At 31.2% G+C, this 16216-nt stretch overlaps 1 protein-coding gene across 1 annotated transcript; it reads left to right on the forward strand.

Moving 5' to 3' along the window:
- Positions 1 to 12563: 12563 nt before the first annotated feature.
- LOC123721388 (virescein-like) lies at positions 12564 to 13158 on the forward strand. Its single transcript, XM_045680011.1, has 2 exons — positions 12564 to 12785; positions 13058 to 13158. The coding sequence occupies exons 1-2, from the start codon at positions 12669 to 12671 to the stop codon at positions 13133 to 13135; spliced, it is 195 nt and encodes a 64-aa protein (XP_045535967.1). The 5' UTR covers positions 12564 to 12668; the 3' UTR covers positions 13136 to 13158.
- The last annotated feature ends 3058 nt before the right edge of the window (positions 13159 to 16216 follow it).

Raw genomic sequence — 16216 nt, forward strand, 5'->3', positions numbered from 1 at the left:
TATAATATAATCCGTTTATTGTTATAACATTTTACTACTTAAATTATTAGAATAGACATTATATGTATGACATATCGTAATACATAATTTGAATAATAAAATATCGTTTCGTGTATTTTAGAAGCAACTGTAATGATTAGAATTAAGTTATATTTTTAGTTATAATCGGATATATGGCCCGGTGACAGAGGCGCTGCTATTGAATTACTCTTGGCGCAATGATCATGGTTATTCAGCCACATAAAATTCTGGTCTCAGAAACCCACGGATATAGAAATAGTAAATTCATAGAAGAACTTGAGTAACTTTTTTGACCTTGACTGGGGTAGCGCTAATGAGCTGGCATAATTTAGTTTGACTTTTGCCTACGAGGACAGATATCCTCTTGTCGATCTACAAGTACAAAATAGTTTCTTAAAAAATACAGACTGTAACACAATTAAACAATTACAACCTACTGTCTGTTAAATTTCCAAGTAATTAGAGGTAAATATTTATCTTGAAGAACAATAAAACTTTGATAATTAAATTTCTCTAAATTAGTGTTGTTAAGACAGACGAGATAAATATTAAGAATTACTTTTGAAATCTCTTAGCGATCTCTACATAAAAGGATTTGAAGGTAAATTTAATTACCTAAGTAACAAATAGTTAATAGTATTAACTCAGTTGAGTTGTAGATCATAAAAAGAAAGTGCTACTTAGGGTACTTAGTCCTCGTCTGGTGATTTTGCTATAAACATGCGTAAACCTCTAATTTAGAGGTTGTTTTCCACTACTCGTACCTATACAAAGCCATATTGATATACCTCTCATCCTTTTCGAAAAAACGAATATAAGAATAATATTTTGTTAAAGAGTTTAACAACAATAGCAACGAATTATTACTTTGTAAGTCAACTATAGCATTATGCGATATATTAGGTAAGTACGAAAGATTATTTTGTTGTATGAATAAATAGTAAACGTTAAATGTTTAGTTTGTTATTTGCCACAATGGGGTTTTTTCTGTGAGCATTTGTTACATTTATGTGACACATCTGTAGAATACAAAGGCCAGTGTGCAGAAGCTCGCGCAGTCCGGCCGACTGACAATAGCAATACATCTCTGGGGAATTCACTGAATGGAATTGTCCTAAAATTCCTAGATATAATTATTACTTACTTTTATTATCGTTTTATTGTATATTGTAAACAGATAATTTTATTGATTAAATCTTTCAACTCATTGTTTTGTTCCCAATTCAGATGATTTCTTCAGTATTACAATCACATATTTTTATGACAACATATTTAAACAATGGCCTCTAATCGAGTGGTCAGACCTGAAAAAAGTCCACCTTATGATCTGTATGTAAGATTCTAACATAAAAGCAATTTAAGTTACCAAACCTTCGCCACTTTTCTTATAAAACAGTAATTTAATATAAGCATCATCTATGTATTTTATTATTAGTATTTGTATATAAAATTAATAAAGCACGCTTACTAAGAGTTTGACCACGAACGCACGTGATGTTATTTGGTGGTGTAATCGTAAGATGGTATGTGCTAGCCTAAATGCCTTTTGACCACACTCTTGGACGGTAACCCTGACGCCGACCAATTGTTCTAATCCTTTGAGATACATCGATATTACAGAAATGCATCCAACACCGATAGCAACATTTCCAATATTCTGATATACTTGGTTTGCCGATTTTACGAGGACGTATTTCAAATCTTGCATCTCAACGCTGACATAGTAAACTTGCGGGAAAGTGGCTTCAGCAGTCAAAACACATGCCGGCACACATGATTAAAGTTTACTCTTGTGGAATATCTTATCCATGTTTCCGCGTTAAATTTAAAAATCTTATGTTGTGTATTTCTAAATAAACATCTTGTTCTGTATACGAACGTTCTTTATATTCAACTTATAAAACGTACGGCCAATTTATAAGGTTTTGACTAGCAAATAACTAATGCGAGCCTCGTTGATGTTTCAAGACATAAAGTGTTTCAAAAGTTTTCAACTTAAATAATCATAAAATAAATAAATAAATTTGAAGCATATACCTATTGAAGTACGTTCGTTGATCATTATTACATGAAATGAAAATATACATTTTATATTTTACATTTGACGGGGATTTATTTACTGTAATGAAAGGACAAAGCTATTCGCAATGTTCATCGCTGTCCCATGGGTGGTACGAATATAATGAAAAAGTACCAAGCTTCCGAGAATGACAAAAATGAACGTCAGGCGAAAAGCTCACAGCGTAAATTTAAGGTGCGATATTAATGGCAACATTAAATAAATGGTACGAATTTTTTTAAGATTCTGAGGTCTTTGCGATTATATCTTACTTCCTACTAATACGAGTATTATAAAAGCAAAAGTTTGGATGAGTGGATGTTTGATACCACATAAATATAGAACGTTTGAACGTATCAATATGGAATTTGAAATAATACATAGATGTCAGCCTGGACTAGCGTTTAGAGTCCTAGTATTTTTTGAAATCCGCGCGAACCAAGTCGCAGACAACAGCTATTTTATTAACGATATTAACACTATTATAGGAACCAGGCTTATTGCAGCAAAATATTTATGTGCTTTTAACACATTTTATAGAATAATTTCATTTGAACTAGCCAATCTTGAGCAGAAAAAGAAACATAACTTGTATGCCTAATTTAATAAAAGAATGTTATGTTGGTAACGTGTGGTGGAAGCTATAAATATGTAAATATGGTCATAAGCCTTTACGGAGCGCAGTTCTCTTCAAGTTTATGATAATGTAAGTCACAACAACAGGATCCTTGAAACTTTACAAAAAAGAAACCACCAGAAAGTTATAAAAGATAACATATCTTTTATTTCTCTGAGTTTCCTTTTAATAAAACAAATCATAAACATTTTTTGAGATATATTTTAGGGATTTATTTGAAAAAGAATACTTATGCGAATCTATAGAAATACCACAGATCTAGATAACAAGTTAAAATAATATGTAGTTTTATTTACTTTAAACCACTATGTGAGGATAATAATCATTACAATGCCAGTCACCTCCGTTTGCTGTGTTTCAATTTATGAAAAGTGACAACGAACTTAAACTCCGTTTCTACTTATAAGCAATTACGATTCTATCGATATCTATATTACTAATACTATATTATAGTCTTACTAATGTTATATAAATGCGAATGTTTAGATGGATGGATGGATGTTTGTTTGAAAGCATCTCTGGGTGGCTGAACGGATCTTGATGAAACTTGGCACAGATGTAGAACACATAGGCTACTTATTAAGTTTTTTTTAATTCCGCGCGGACGGAGTCGCGGACGAAAGCTAGTAATATTATATAGAGGAAGAAGAAGATCTGTTGTTTGTTTTTTTTTTATTACTTAAAAAATTATTTCATTGTTGGAAAGCTACACTAAAAATAACACATCAAATTCATAATTAATATGCAGCGCATAAAGTAATGAAATATTTCCATTATTGAGTACATTTAAAGCTTTTGAAATCCACAAAATCGCGGGTGTCAGCTATTCTATCGCCAATAGAAAACATTGTATATTTGCGTCACGTTGGCATGTCTGCGACGATTTAATGATATATTTGTGTTGTGTAACAACGAATCGCAGACGTTAATATATTTTCTTTAGAAATATTCTATTTTAGAAATTTTATACTATGTTATATTTCTACGATTCTGTCTGAAACGATGAATATTTGTTTTTGCAGATTATGTATATTTTCAAAATTATTATTATGAATTGAAATAAAATTCATTATAGTTACGAGTACATAATAGAGGTATATAACTAAATATATTAACTAAAGTTTTTATAAGCACATTTTTTAATCAGAACAATTTGAGCTGTAGACAAATAAGGGATGTTTGTTACTACGGAATGGCTGAACGGTTTTAAAACTTGGCTTTGTTTTTTTATTATTGTTTTCTATTTTGTTTACTTTTTAATTCCACGAGGACGAAGTCAAGGGCGACAACTAGTAGATATAAAAATCAAAACTAGTCAATAAAATTTACAACCTTACGGAAACCTCTGTGTTCTCGCCGCCCGTTTACCCCCTTCTATTATATAACAAACTACAGAGACTAAAAACTATACTAGAATAATATATCTAAGCTAAAACATTCATAGATTTAAATTTAATTTTCTATCAACCAAAGCGTTCAACTGCAAAAACACTTTAAAACTTAAATATATAGCGCATTCGTCATTGATTCTTTATAGCTTTGAGACACGGAAGTTAAGTCTTTAATCTAACTTAAAAGCTTTTTAGTTTAAGATTTCACACTTCGATCTAAAAATAAATAAAATCTCAAACATAAGTCAAAAAGGTAAACATAGAACGGACTTCTAATTACTACGAACTTGCACTAATTTATCTAGAATTAGGGTCGCCCAAACTAGCTTCGCCCAGATAGCAATTCGCGAGCTGATTTTTCAGTTACGCTTATTGTTTCCGATTGTGATATCTTTTAAACTATTTGACTGATTTATGTTATGAAAAAGGGCAATTTCAATCAATGTTAAATTCTTAAGATAACGAACATATTTATTTGGATAAGGAATCATGTAAAAAAAAAATAGCGCTGCAAATAACGTTCGTTTTTTAATTGCTTTTTCTAAAGCCTAAAGTGGTTATTGTGAGAAAACTGTATAGATTATACAAAACAAAACTGCTTTAGTAGCGCACTTTTCCCCGAACCATTTTAGCTACAAACTATTACAGCATTGAAAATAAACGAAAACATGCAAAGCCTCAGGCAGCAGCTAGTTCGCAAAATTACTCTATAGCAAAACTAGCACGAGGGAAAGGTTTTTCGCAAGTATTCCAATATGTTTGCAGATTCCGCAGAAGCAATTCCGCGTTTTATCTGATGAAGTCTAATTTTGGATCTGTTCCCCTTCCCATCCTTTACTTGTAATTAAGATATGGGAAGGGAAAGAGACGCATAGGAAGGGGAAATATCCTCATATGCAACGCATCTGCGGATGTCTATGGGCAGGGGTCGCTTCGCTATTTATTTTTGTATTCGCTTGCTCGTTTGCCAACTTATATTATAAAAAATGAATAGATCAACAATGTTACCTCACCCGCCGCTACTGTCAGTAAAAAATCCCTTGTTTCGGTCCCCCCTTGACACGTCTAACCGCGATTACGTTGCTTTCCTACCGGGTCAGATAAGTTTGTTGCACTACATGTCATAAATTGATTAGATATTCATGCAAATGCCACGCCGAATAGAACTGATGGTCGTACCGGAAACGTATTAACCAATTTCAATTATTCGACAAATGAACTAATTTGTGTATTCATGGCTGTCATAGGCTTGTGATTTACGTATTTTACATAATTTATGTCAAAGTCTCTCATACTATCTGTTTCCAAAGACCCAACTAACTGTTTTGAAAGAATCGTTTTATTTTTAAACGCCTATAAAACAAAGTCCCACATATTACTTCTACGGTTCAATAAAAGTAAAAATGATTGATTCTTATAATACAACAGCATTAGTTGAAATGTGGCAAGTTTGTAAAAAAATTGTTTGACCTGAGACCTAGTAATGGATTTTTTACGTTAAAATAAAAAAAAGTTACAGAACGCTTCGCGTAACTTTGTCGCAAGTTAGACTCGCCAGTATCTCACTTGGGTACTATAAATTTGCATAGAACTTCGATTGACGATAAATTTCAATCACGTACCGCTTTTGTTTCTAAATTATTACTTCTTAATAATGCCCTAATTACATTAGCATTATACACTATTTTATTGATATGGGCTAATAAGTCCAGTATTCGATTACCTTGAAGAAGGTCCCCAAACGAGTCTGAAATTTTTCGTAGTCGACACTTGACTGTACGTGAATGTAGCCGTTTTTAATTAATTGATAGTAAGAACTCACTAAAGTTTAAATAATTTTAACGGAGAAAATTTCTAGGTTACTTGTCTCTGCTATTATTTTGTAATAATTAAACTGTAACAAACCAATCAATACCTAAAAATTATCGCGGTATACCAGATTTACAATTTAGCTTTATTATTTATGTATATTGCGATAATATTAAATTTTCAGTGTTCTATCAAAACAATTTAAAACAAAACAAGTTTACAATATAAAAGAAATTAGTATTTAAATGCAAGCATTAAATCCTTCTTATAAAGTTAAATGCCGTGACAGAATTAGCTATGTTTCATGCAAATGTAATTTAGTGGCGCTGTACTGTTTTGTCGTTTATTACTAAACTGTTTTTAATATTTTGATCCCGATAAAAATTAGTTTAATTTTATTTTTTTAAATTAGTTGCAGAAGTCAATTGACAACAGTTTCCGATGACTGCAATTCCTCCATATGGAAGGCGCTTGTAGAAATGTGTGGAAGTTAACTTCCTGCAAGATCTTGATTTTGACTACTAACCGATAGGCATAACTACGTTTAGTAACCTTAAAATGTGTTAGAAATTGGAAAAAAAATATATTTTTAAAATGTATTTGATTGGTTAGTATTCAATAAAACGTCTCGAAGTGAATTAGATTGGCCCACTCCAGTGCCAATTTAGAAATCTAATTTATAAGACAACAATACGCAGTCGATGAAAAAATCTAATAATAAGAAATAACGTTAAATAAATGATGGCAGACAAGAGAATAAAGAAATTATTTAATTTGAAGTGAAAAATATTTACAATTGTTTTTGCTTAGTAATAATGGAAGAAGAAAAGAAATATTACGTTAAAACAATATTGAACTTTCTGTCGTTTATTTGTGTTTTCCAAATTATTCTTGTAGAAAATAAAATTAATTACTTCTTTTACTGTGCATGTTTTTAGATATTGTTTACGTATATACTTAATATTGAAATACACTCGAACTTAAATAAGCGAGAGTCCAAGGAACTGAATTGTTTTTCTCGCCTATAGAGGTTTCTCTCTAACCCGTGTTTCACGCTTATGGTGGTCGTTCGTCGGGTTCTGGCCAAAAACTCTCGCTTGTAAAGGTTTCTCGCTTATCGAGGTTTGACTATACAACAAAAGAATTTCACTTAATAAAACAAATAAATTAAAAATATTTTAGTATTTTCCTTTCGAAAGTAACATTGATAAACCGTTTTGTCCAAACCTTTAAAATTACGTGTGCGCTTACATTTTTAATTATTCAATGTAATTAACTTGAAACGTTCTTTGGGAGAAATTTTAATTTGCGTTAAATGTAATTAAGATACTCAACGCCTATTGTATATTGCCTATGTTAATTACAACTAATTAATTACTATACACCGACAAAGAAATCCGACCCGGTGCCCAAAGTCAAAATTATGGCTCATATAGCTCACTGTGCGACCAGTGAGATGACCCTGTGAATTTTGAAAAAGTGTCACAAAATCCTTGTCGTACTGTAGCTATCTTGTCATGTTTTTTCTTTTCATTTTCTATCCGCGTATTTTATACACGTACTAGCTGTGCTCGTACGTCTGCGTGAAATACTGTTTTCGGGTAGCATTTTTTGGCTTATTATTTTACTTAACCGATGTACTATTCATTGATGTATGGATGAAGAAAACCATAGAGAGAGGTGTGCCTGGACCGCGCCAAATATAGGTCCTTAGTTTCTGCCTACCCCTCTGGGTTACACTCGTGACTTTTGTTGTTGTTGTGGTGGTTTTTAACTTAAACTTATAAACAATTACAGCAACATATTAAACTTACAAAACATTCACATAAACATAATATATTCTCATACAAACTTTCATTCCCTATGCCTTTTTATAATATTGCACCGTTGAGGTAAAATTTTTACAAACTTTAAATGTCCTATTTATTTATGTCAAATTAAATAAGCAGCCTTAGAAAGAAGTTTCAAGCTTCTAACAGTAAAAATGAAAAAACTGTAAAAAAATGACGATACTTACATACAAAATACCACCCGCACTTTCAACCCCTTACAAACCTTTTTTCGCGCTAAATAGTAGCCTACGTTCTTTCTGAGGCCCAAGACTGAATATTAGTAAGGGTAACAGCAAAACGTATTAAACAAAACATTCACCAAAATCTAAAATATTCCGAAACAAAATTTCATCCCTTATTGTTATTTAGCACCCTTGGGGGTAACATTTTTTTAAACATTCAATTTCATATTTATTTATAACATATTAGCAACCTTAAAAATAAGTTTCAAGCTTCTAACGGCAAAAATGACGATAATTCCATACAAACTTTCATCCCCACTTTCAACCCTTTTTTTCGTGTTAAAATGTAGCCTATGTCCTTACTCAGGCTCTAGACTAAATATTGGTAAGGGTAACAGCAAAACATTAAACAAAACATTCACCAAAACCTCACCTATTGACAAACAAAATTTCAACCCTTATTGTTATTTAGCACCCTTGGGGGCAAAGTTTTTACAAAAATTTAATTTAATTTTATTTCTATCAAATTAGCAGCCTTAAAAATAAGTTTCAAGCTTCTAACTGTAAAAATGACGATAATTCCATACAAACTTTAACCCCCATTTTCAACCCCTTACAACCCCCACTTTCAACCCCCTTTTCGCGTTAATAAGTAGCTTGCGTCATTCCTTAGGCTCTAGACTAAATATTGGTAAGGATAAAAGCAAAACATTCACCAAAACAGAACATATTGCCAAACAAAATTTCATCCCCTATTATTATTTAGCACCCTTGGAGGTAAAATTTTTACAAAAATTTAATTTTGTATTTATCTATATCAAATTATACTATTACTTGAAAATAAGTTTCAAGCTTCTACCTGTAAAAATAACGATAATTCCATACAAACTTTCACCCCGACTTTCTACCCCTTACAACCCCTTTTTCGCGTTAAAATGTAGCCTATGTCCATCCTCAGGCTCTAGACTATCTGTGTACAAAATTTCATTTAAATCGGTTTAGTAGTTTTGGCGTGAAAGCGAGACAGACAGACAGAGTTACTTTCGCATTTATAATATTAGTAAGGATTTTATAGGAGCGCCTCTATCACCGGGCCAGATAAGTTTGTACCCACTATATTTGAATATTGCTGTCATTTGAAACAAAATTGTGCTATATTAAAACCATTTACACTTTATAACTAAACAGACATTAGAGTAATTAAATTCAATCTGTCTAACTAAGTATTTAATTTACAAATGCTACAAATAACTGATGTATATTTTAAACTGTTTTCAAATAAGTTATAGAAACAAAAAGTTCAAATAGAACTATAAATTAAATGCTTATTTTATTGACAATTTTAATATCTTCATGGTATTGAACTTGATGAAATCTATAATATATACAGATATGTTTTTCTAAAGTAAAAAAAAATTCCAGGGCCTGTCGGGAACAATTACGTCTTAAGAAAACAGTATTAGAGGCTCAAGTCGCTTGGACGGACGCAAAGAGCTCGAGTCAAAGGCCCCGTAGGGATGCCAGTTAGATTCTTATTCAATGCACGTTTAGTGGAATACCAAGGTTCAAGCATACCTTAGAGGAACGAAATTTTCATCTACGTCACGCCAAAAGTCTAAACATCGTTAATAGATCGCAATAAAGTAATTATAAAATGTCGTAAAATTATGAACTGAAGGAACCATTTACTACTCTTAATATCTTTCGTCATCAAATTGTGACAGTTATTTTATTTTCTTTATTTTACGCTATAATACAGCAGTAAAAGGTGTAAAAGTAGAATGTCTTATTAGACGATACTTGATAGGTATAGGTTAATACTTGTTTCAAATAAAAAATTAACAAATAAATTGTGTCTGCTTTTGTCCGATATGACATTTTACGTCAAATTTAAAACACGAAGTGTTAATAAAATTGTACATAACAGACGGACGAATTATTAATGTTGTCAAATATGGTATGGTTCGTAAATAAACGAGGCGAAACATAAAATTATTCCACACAACAACAATAATTATTATTTTGCTTAGTTTCACATTTTATGATAGAAGTAATAAAACTAAAGATCTAGTATTTTTTTTAATTTTAAAGGGTAGAGTAAGTATTGATATTTACCAAGAATGATTTAGTACAGTGTTACCTATGCGTTTAATTGAATACATTAAAAAAAATTAACCTTGTAAGTCGTCAAACTGATCGATATACGTTCATGTAAATTAAAAAAAATAATAACACAAGAATGTAATTGATATCGATTTTCAATTTTATTTTAAATTTGCATGAAATTACATACAAGCTCAAAGTCAACATGGTACAAGAGAATCGTGGTGTTATAGGTACATATTATGATACCGTGTGCACGGGACGAGGTAGAGTCCCCGTTCAGTTTCGACGAAAAATCGTGTCAAAACAAACAATTTAAGCGCACATATAAATATAAATCAAATCGACTTTAACGCACATTTAAATATTTGAGACAAGTGCTAAAATCGAAATGCATTTTACCAAAATGTTTGTATTATTATTTGGGATATTAGCAGTATTTTTGGGAAGAAGTAACGCAAAACCTGGTATACCTATTGGTGTCATCAAAAAAGGAGGCCAATGGATCGTAAGTACCTATAAGTATTAAATGAAAAGTAAGTTTTGACATTGGGTTTGTGCTATTTTATGTCCTCGTTTTCATTTAAATGTTCTTTCTTTCAACTTTGCTTAAATCAGTTAAAAAGAAAATTATTGATATGGTCCGATAAGTGAGATGCCGGAGTCCTCATACAAGTTTTTTTTATGGAGATGGATGAGAAAGTGAATATTTGATGCAGGCAGGGTAACCAGTAAAACGAAATTACTATTTCCATTCCTTCCTAAGGTGGTCAACGCCTTTGTTTTGACTTCGTAAAATCCCACGAAATCCGCACTACCAACCAAGGGGCATGAATACAAAAGTGTTTCTATAAAAAGGTTTTCTCTTAAATCGCGAAAAACCTCGAATTTTAGATTGCATTTGGTGCGAAAAACTTATCTGGGCGCTGCTTCTATCGCGGTTAGTTCTGATAGAAAATAACAATAAAAATCATGGCAAGACATCTATCTATCTATATATATAAAAGAAAGTTGTGTTAGTTACGCCATTTATAACTCAAGAACGGCTGAATCGATTTGACTGAAAATTGGTGGGCAGGTAGCTGAGAACCAGGAATAGGACATAGGATAATATTTACCCCGTTTTCTATTATTTTTTTTTTATTTCGCGCGGACGGAGTCGCGGGTAAAAGCTAGTCTATATATATAAAAGAAAGTCGTGTTAGTTACACTATTTATAACTCAAGAACGGCTGAATCGATTTGACTGAAAATTGGTGGGCAGGTAGCTTAGAACCAGGAAACGGACATAGGAATTTTTTTTTACACCGCTTTCTATTTTTTATTCCGCGCGGACGGAGTCGCGGGTAAAAGCTAGTTTACAATACAACAAAAGAATCTTGTGACAATTTTGGCATTGATAAGGGCTATCATCATCAATTTTGACCTGCGCCCGATGGATCTAATAATTTCATCGGTCTAAATTTAAATTCCATTAAAAACACATACAAACTACAAATATAAAGCTGTATTTATTTATTTTTTATTTAACTCGCTATAATTAGATCTGAATCAATGGAAATATCATTTATCTTAAAGTTTTATATCCCTTTTTTCTGTCGCAGGCCAGAGGTATCCGGATCGCAGATCTTGGCACCAAAGTTCACAATATCTACGATCATATTCGGCACAAGCATCATTAATTATTAAATATATCCAAACACAATATTGTTTTTTTTATACTTTACATATTATAATCGTTTTGATTTTTTGTACCTATTGAATAGAGTATAAAGTTAAAATAATATCTAAGATTTTTTAATAGATAGGTACTTACATAATACTTTACTAAAAATAACATTTTACAGAACAGCTCTGATGGTTTTAATAAATTTAATAATAAACCCTCTTGGTATGCTCCAGCTCAATTTATCAGTTAAAATAATTTTCAATTATTTGTAACAATATTCTTCGTAGCCCAACTAGTTAAAAGGTTCACAGTTTTAATCTTGTCTTCTTTCATTTTTTTTATGTTAAATTTTATTATTTTAAAAGTTAAAATTATGTAAAGTAGTACTTACTTGAGTTTATAGTTAAAGGACGAAAAAAATTACTTACAATATAATTTATGTTTGCGTTGCAAAATTCCCACCAGGATTGTAAAAAAGGACTTCGTTTATGTACAAAAATTAGTAAGGCGCTTCTTAAATGAAACAGTTATTGTTGAATGTTGTTTTAGTTTCTTCAAATTTAAATATAAGCCAAGGACACGGCTGTCTTCTACCATTTGTGTATATGTCAACATCTTTAATTCAATATAAAGACTTTGATATGTACTCACTGTAAGTAGATAATTGACACATCGCTTCTAAATTCAATAAAGTAAGCATAGTAGTTCTAATTTTACGAAGAGTATAAAAGAATACCAAATTAGTTTTATAGTAGCAACTTGGGTTTTAAAGGCTTCATCTAATAATGGTTTTTCTACGCCACCGTTTGGGTATATCCCATGAGGAAAACAGTCGCTATTGAAGGCATTTATATACGCGTTATGGTGGAACTTGAAGCATTACTTCCACAACCGTGATACAGTCTGCCCAGCTATATCTAGCCTACCTTTTCTAATAACATTTCTACAACAAATAATATAGCAAAGATGAAGGTGTCAGCTTTCTTGTTTATGTTCCTTGCTGTACTCGCGCTCTTCGTGGGAAGTAGTACTGCAGCGCCTAAACTTAACGTTGGCGCTATTAAGAAAGGCGGAAAAGTTATCGTAAGTTTAAACAAGCTTTTTATCTAATCTTATCAACCTTATGTCATTTTGTTAAGTATATTTTATTTACGTTCAAAACTATACAACCAAATTTTTATTATAGATTCGTATTATAATGCAAGTTAAGACTGCGACTGTCCACTTCCTAAACTGTGTTTGTTCAAAGAATGTTAGAGCTGACACATTTTTGTTATAAGTTTCAGCAGTGAAAACTCGTATTAAATGGATTGTTAGTTATACAAAGTGTGATTTGATATGTTTCTTTTTTGCAGAGGAAAGGCTTTGGCGTGCTTTCCGCTGCGGGTACGGCTCACGAGGTCTACAACCACGTCAAAAACAGACGAAACTAGAAACTTATATATTTTACTTAAAGTTAAAAAAATTGTAATACTGGAAAAATGTTATAAATTTATCTAAAACAATTTTAAGTTTTGTAAATATTGTCACCATGTAATTATATTCTTGGAATATCTAATAAATAGACTTCAAACATAATTAAATTGTTTCGTATAATCATTTATATTACCTTTAATATAATATAATAATATAATTCAGTATATTATGAGCTTTTTTAATTGCTTCAAGTTAAATAAAGATAATTGTTTGATTTTATAATTTCTATCGAGTACGTTCGGGTATACCTATATGTTTCAATTTAATTTAATTAGATTAAACTCCAAATCTACATGCTTTAATTCAATTTATGAGATCAACGGGAAATCATCTGAATATGTTCGGGAAAACTGGCAATTAATTTTAATGATTTATATAGATTGCAGTCAAAATTTCAGTTGTTTGGAATATACATTGGTAATTAACCTTTTAGCATTTATAAGTCGCTTATTGACCTAATCTTGTATGTTTTCAAAGTGTGCGCCCAAAGTACAATACAATTAATTATTCAGAAAACATATTGCTTTAGACTTCAAACAGCTTAAAAAATTAAAGGTAGTCCAAGTAGTAGTAGTAGTAGTCCAAGATAATATAATTTATTTACATACAATGTTGTAAGATATTACATCACATTATAAACAGAGGAGGGTTTTTCTAACGTAGTATGGTATTCATTGGACGTCATAAAATTACGTTCAGGTGTAAGAAAAACATTCGCCACCAATCTTTGAATAACTGGAGACATCACTAGCAATACGCATTTCGATACGCTTGTTTCTTTTGTCATCAAAGTAGTAACAATGAAACTGAAGGCTTTTATAAATTTTTATATTATAACATTGATCAATTTAGAAGTTGCACATTACGAATATAATCGAGCCCTGTTTTATATCAAAAGAAATGTCAGGCAAAAACTAATTAAATTACTATAATTGTTCTTGTACTTAAATGGAACGTAGTGTTCATGCTGTGAGTCCGTTAGTTCGACGGACTCCGAAAATAAAGGAGAAATCTTAAATTTTTGCCCAATACGTTCTATCAGCGTTTACGCCTATATATTGATTTCAAAACGTACTACAACTTTAATAAATTCAATCTACTAGTATTAGTTTATTATGCATCAAAAGAATAGCTGTTAATTTAAAGTACTTTGTTTTCTGAAACAAAGGCCTTGGAGTGTTTTCGGCAGCTGGGACGGTTCACAAAATATACAATCAAGTGGGAAATAGAAAAAAAAAACTGTTTTTTACGCAAACCTACCTAACTTATTGAAATTCAAGTTACCCGCCTATTATTCATCAAACAGTTCTTTAGAGAAACGGTACATTGTTACGTAAAGGTTAATCATCCCTGCACTACATAATTTTTAACACAAACTACATATGTACTTCTTTACCTACATATATCATCGTTTCGTTTCTATCAACCATATGACCTTACAAAACCTATTTTCATGCATCTCATTACCTTTGAAAAAAACAAAGTTAACAGTGTATTTTTGTACAAAGGTTTCGGTAGTGGAAATTCGATATACGTGGACGTCGCTAATTACAGAATTTCACGTTTCATTTATCGGTAAAGGAGCTTACTACCATTGTACTTACTACATTATTAATTAAAAGACAATATTGAACGAAATTCGGATTATTAATGTACAATGTATTTTTATTTTCGTCATTTTATTTGAAATTCTATTCGTGAAATACAGTGGTATCCGCGAACTCGTTCGCGCGGAATTAAAAAAAAAATTGCAACCTCTGTGCTATTCCAGACTGACCCTATTTCATCCCTATTCCAAATTCCATCCAGATGCGTTCAACTGTTCTGCAGTTACGTGACAACAAATATGTTTTTATACATCCCAATATTCGTATTCATAAGTAAGATTACAGAAATGTTGGTGATATAAATGTGATTAGTAGCGTCGTAGCCTTATAAAAGATTACTGCTACATTTTTTGTATATTTATCTACACAGAACATCATAATGTTATTTCAATCTATTACTACGCGTATAAAATAAGGCCATGAGACGATTCGAATAGAGAAACAGAAATAGTCAACAAGGAAAAATAAACATGTATTTATTTATTTATTTTTGGACCAACATACCCCAAATACTTTTAAAGCCTTTTATAGGGTTATTTTGGGACTGATACGATAACGAGAGTGATATATATAAGTAAAGCTTTAAGAACATAGCGCACACGGTTGAACGTGGGTGATACATTTAAGGTAACGTATTTTTAATCTAAGCCTTTGATTATTCGAATTTCGTCCAATCGGCGACTACCAGTATGTAGGTATTATTTGATTATCAGTACGACAGATATGTTTGTGATTTGTATAAAATGTAATTAAAATAAAAACATAAAGTCAATGACTACACATTTTCTTATTACATACATGACGCTAAAAACTGTAAAGTGTGCTGTGTAACGATAATAAAACTCCACCAGTCCCATTAGGGATAAAACGCTTGCGTGTACCTACGTGACGTTTGCGTACATAATTTTCTTTTTAACGGCAACAATCAGTTAGAGTGTTAAAGTAATTTATATTACTCAAGTACCAAATACAATTTAAGGAAACATCAAAAAGGTTAGTCGACATCACAGGAGACCGAAGAGCTGGCAGCTACCTCGGACAAAGAATAAGTCTTGCCATTCAAAGGGGGAACGCTGCCAGTATCTTCGGAACCTTGCCTAAAGGGACACCTTTTAATGATATATTTTAGTTTTTATGTATTATATTTAATCTAATATTTTAATTTATTGTATATAAATTTTTAATTTTAGTTTATTATATTTTTTTTTACAAGTTATCATTAGTAAATATGTCAACTTTATTTACAATAACAAGCTCTACATTGCACATATGCCATCACATAAGTTTATCGCCGATAAAATTTATTTATAAATTAATAAAAAAAAGCTTTACACATTAAGTTTGTATTATTCAAAAAGTATTATCATTAAAGTGTTTAATTATGTATATGTGTATATGTTTTTGCAATTAATATTTTAATTAAAAAACTGT

The sequence above is a fragment of the Papilio machaon genome, chromosome 11 (assembly GCF_912999745.1).
Source record: "Papilio machaon chromosome 11, ilPapMach1.1, whole genome shotgun sequence".
Classification (NCBI taxonomy): Eukaryota; Metazoa; Arthropoda; class Insecta; order Lepidoptera; family Papilionidae; genus Papilio; species Papilio machaon.

Coding starts and splice junctions, on each gene's coding strand:
- LOC123721388 (XM_045680011.1), top strand. CDS start 12,669: ATGAAGGTGTCAGCTTTCTTGTTTATGTTCCTTGCTGTACTCGCGCTC. Junction 12,786..13,057: donor AGAAAGGCGGAAAAGTTATC/GTAAGTTTAAAC, acceptor TCTTTTTTGCAG/AGGAAAGGCTTTGGCGTGCT.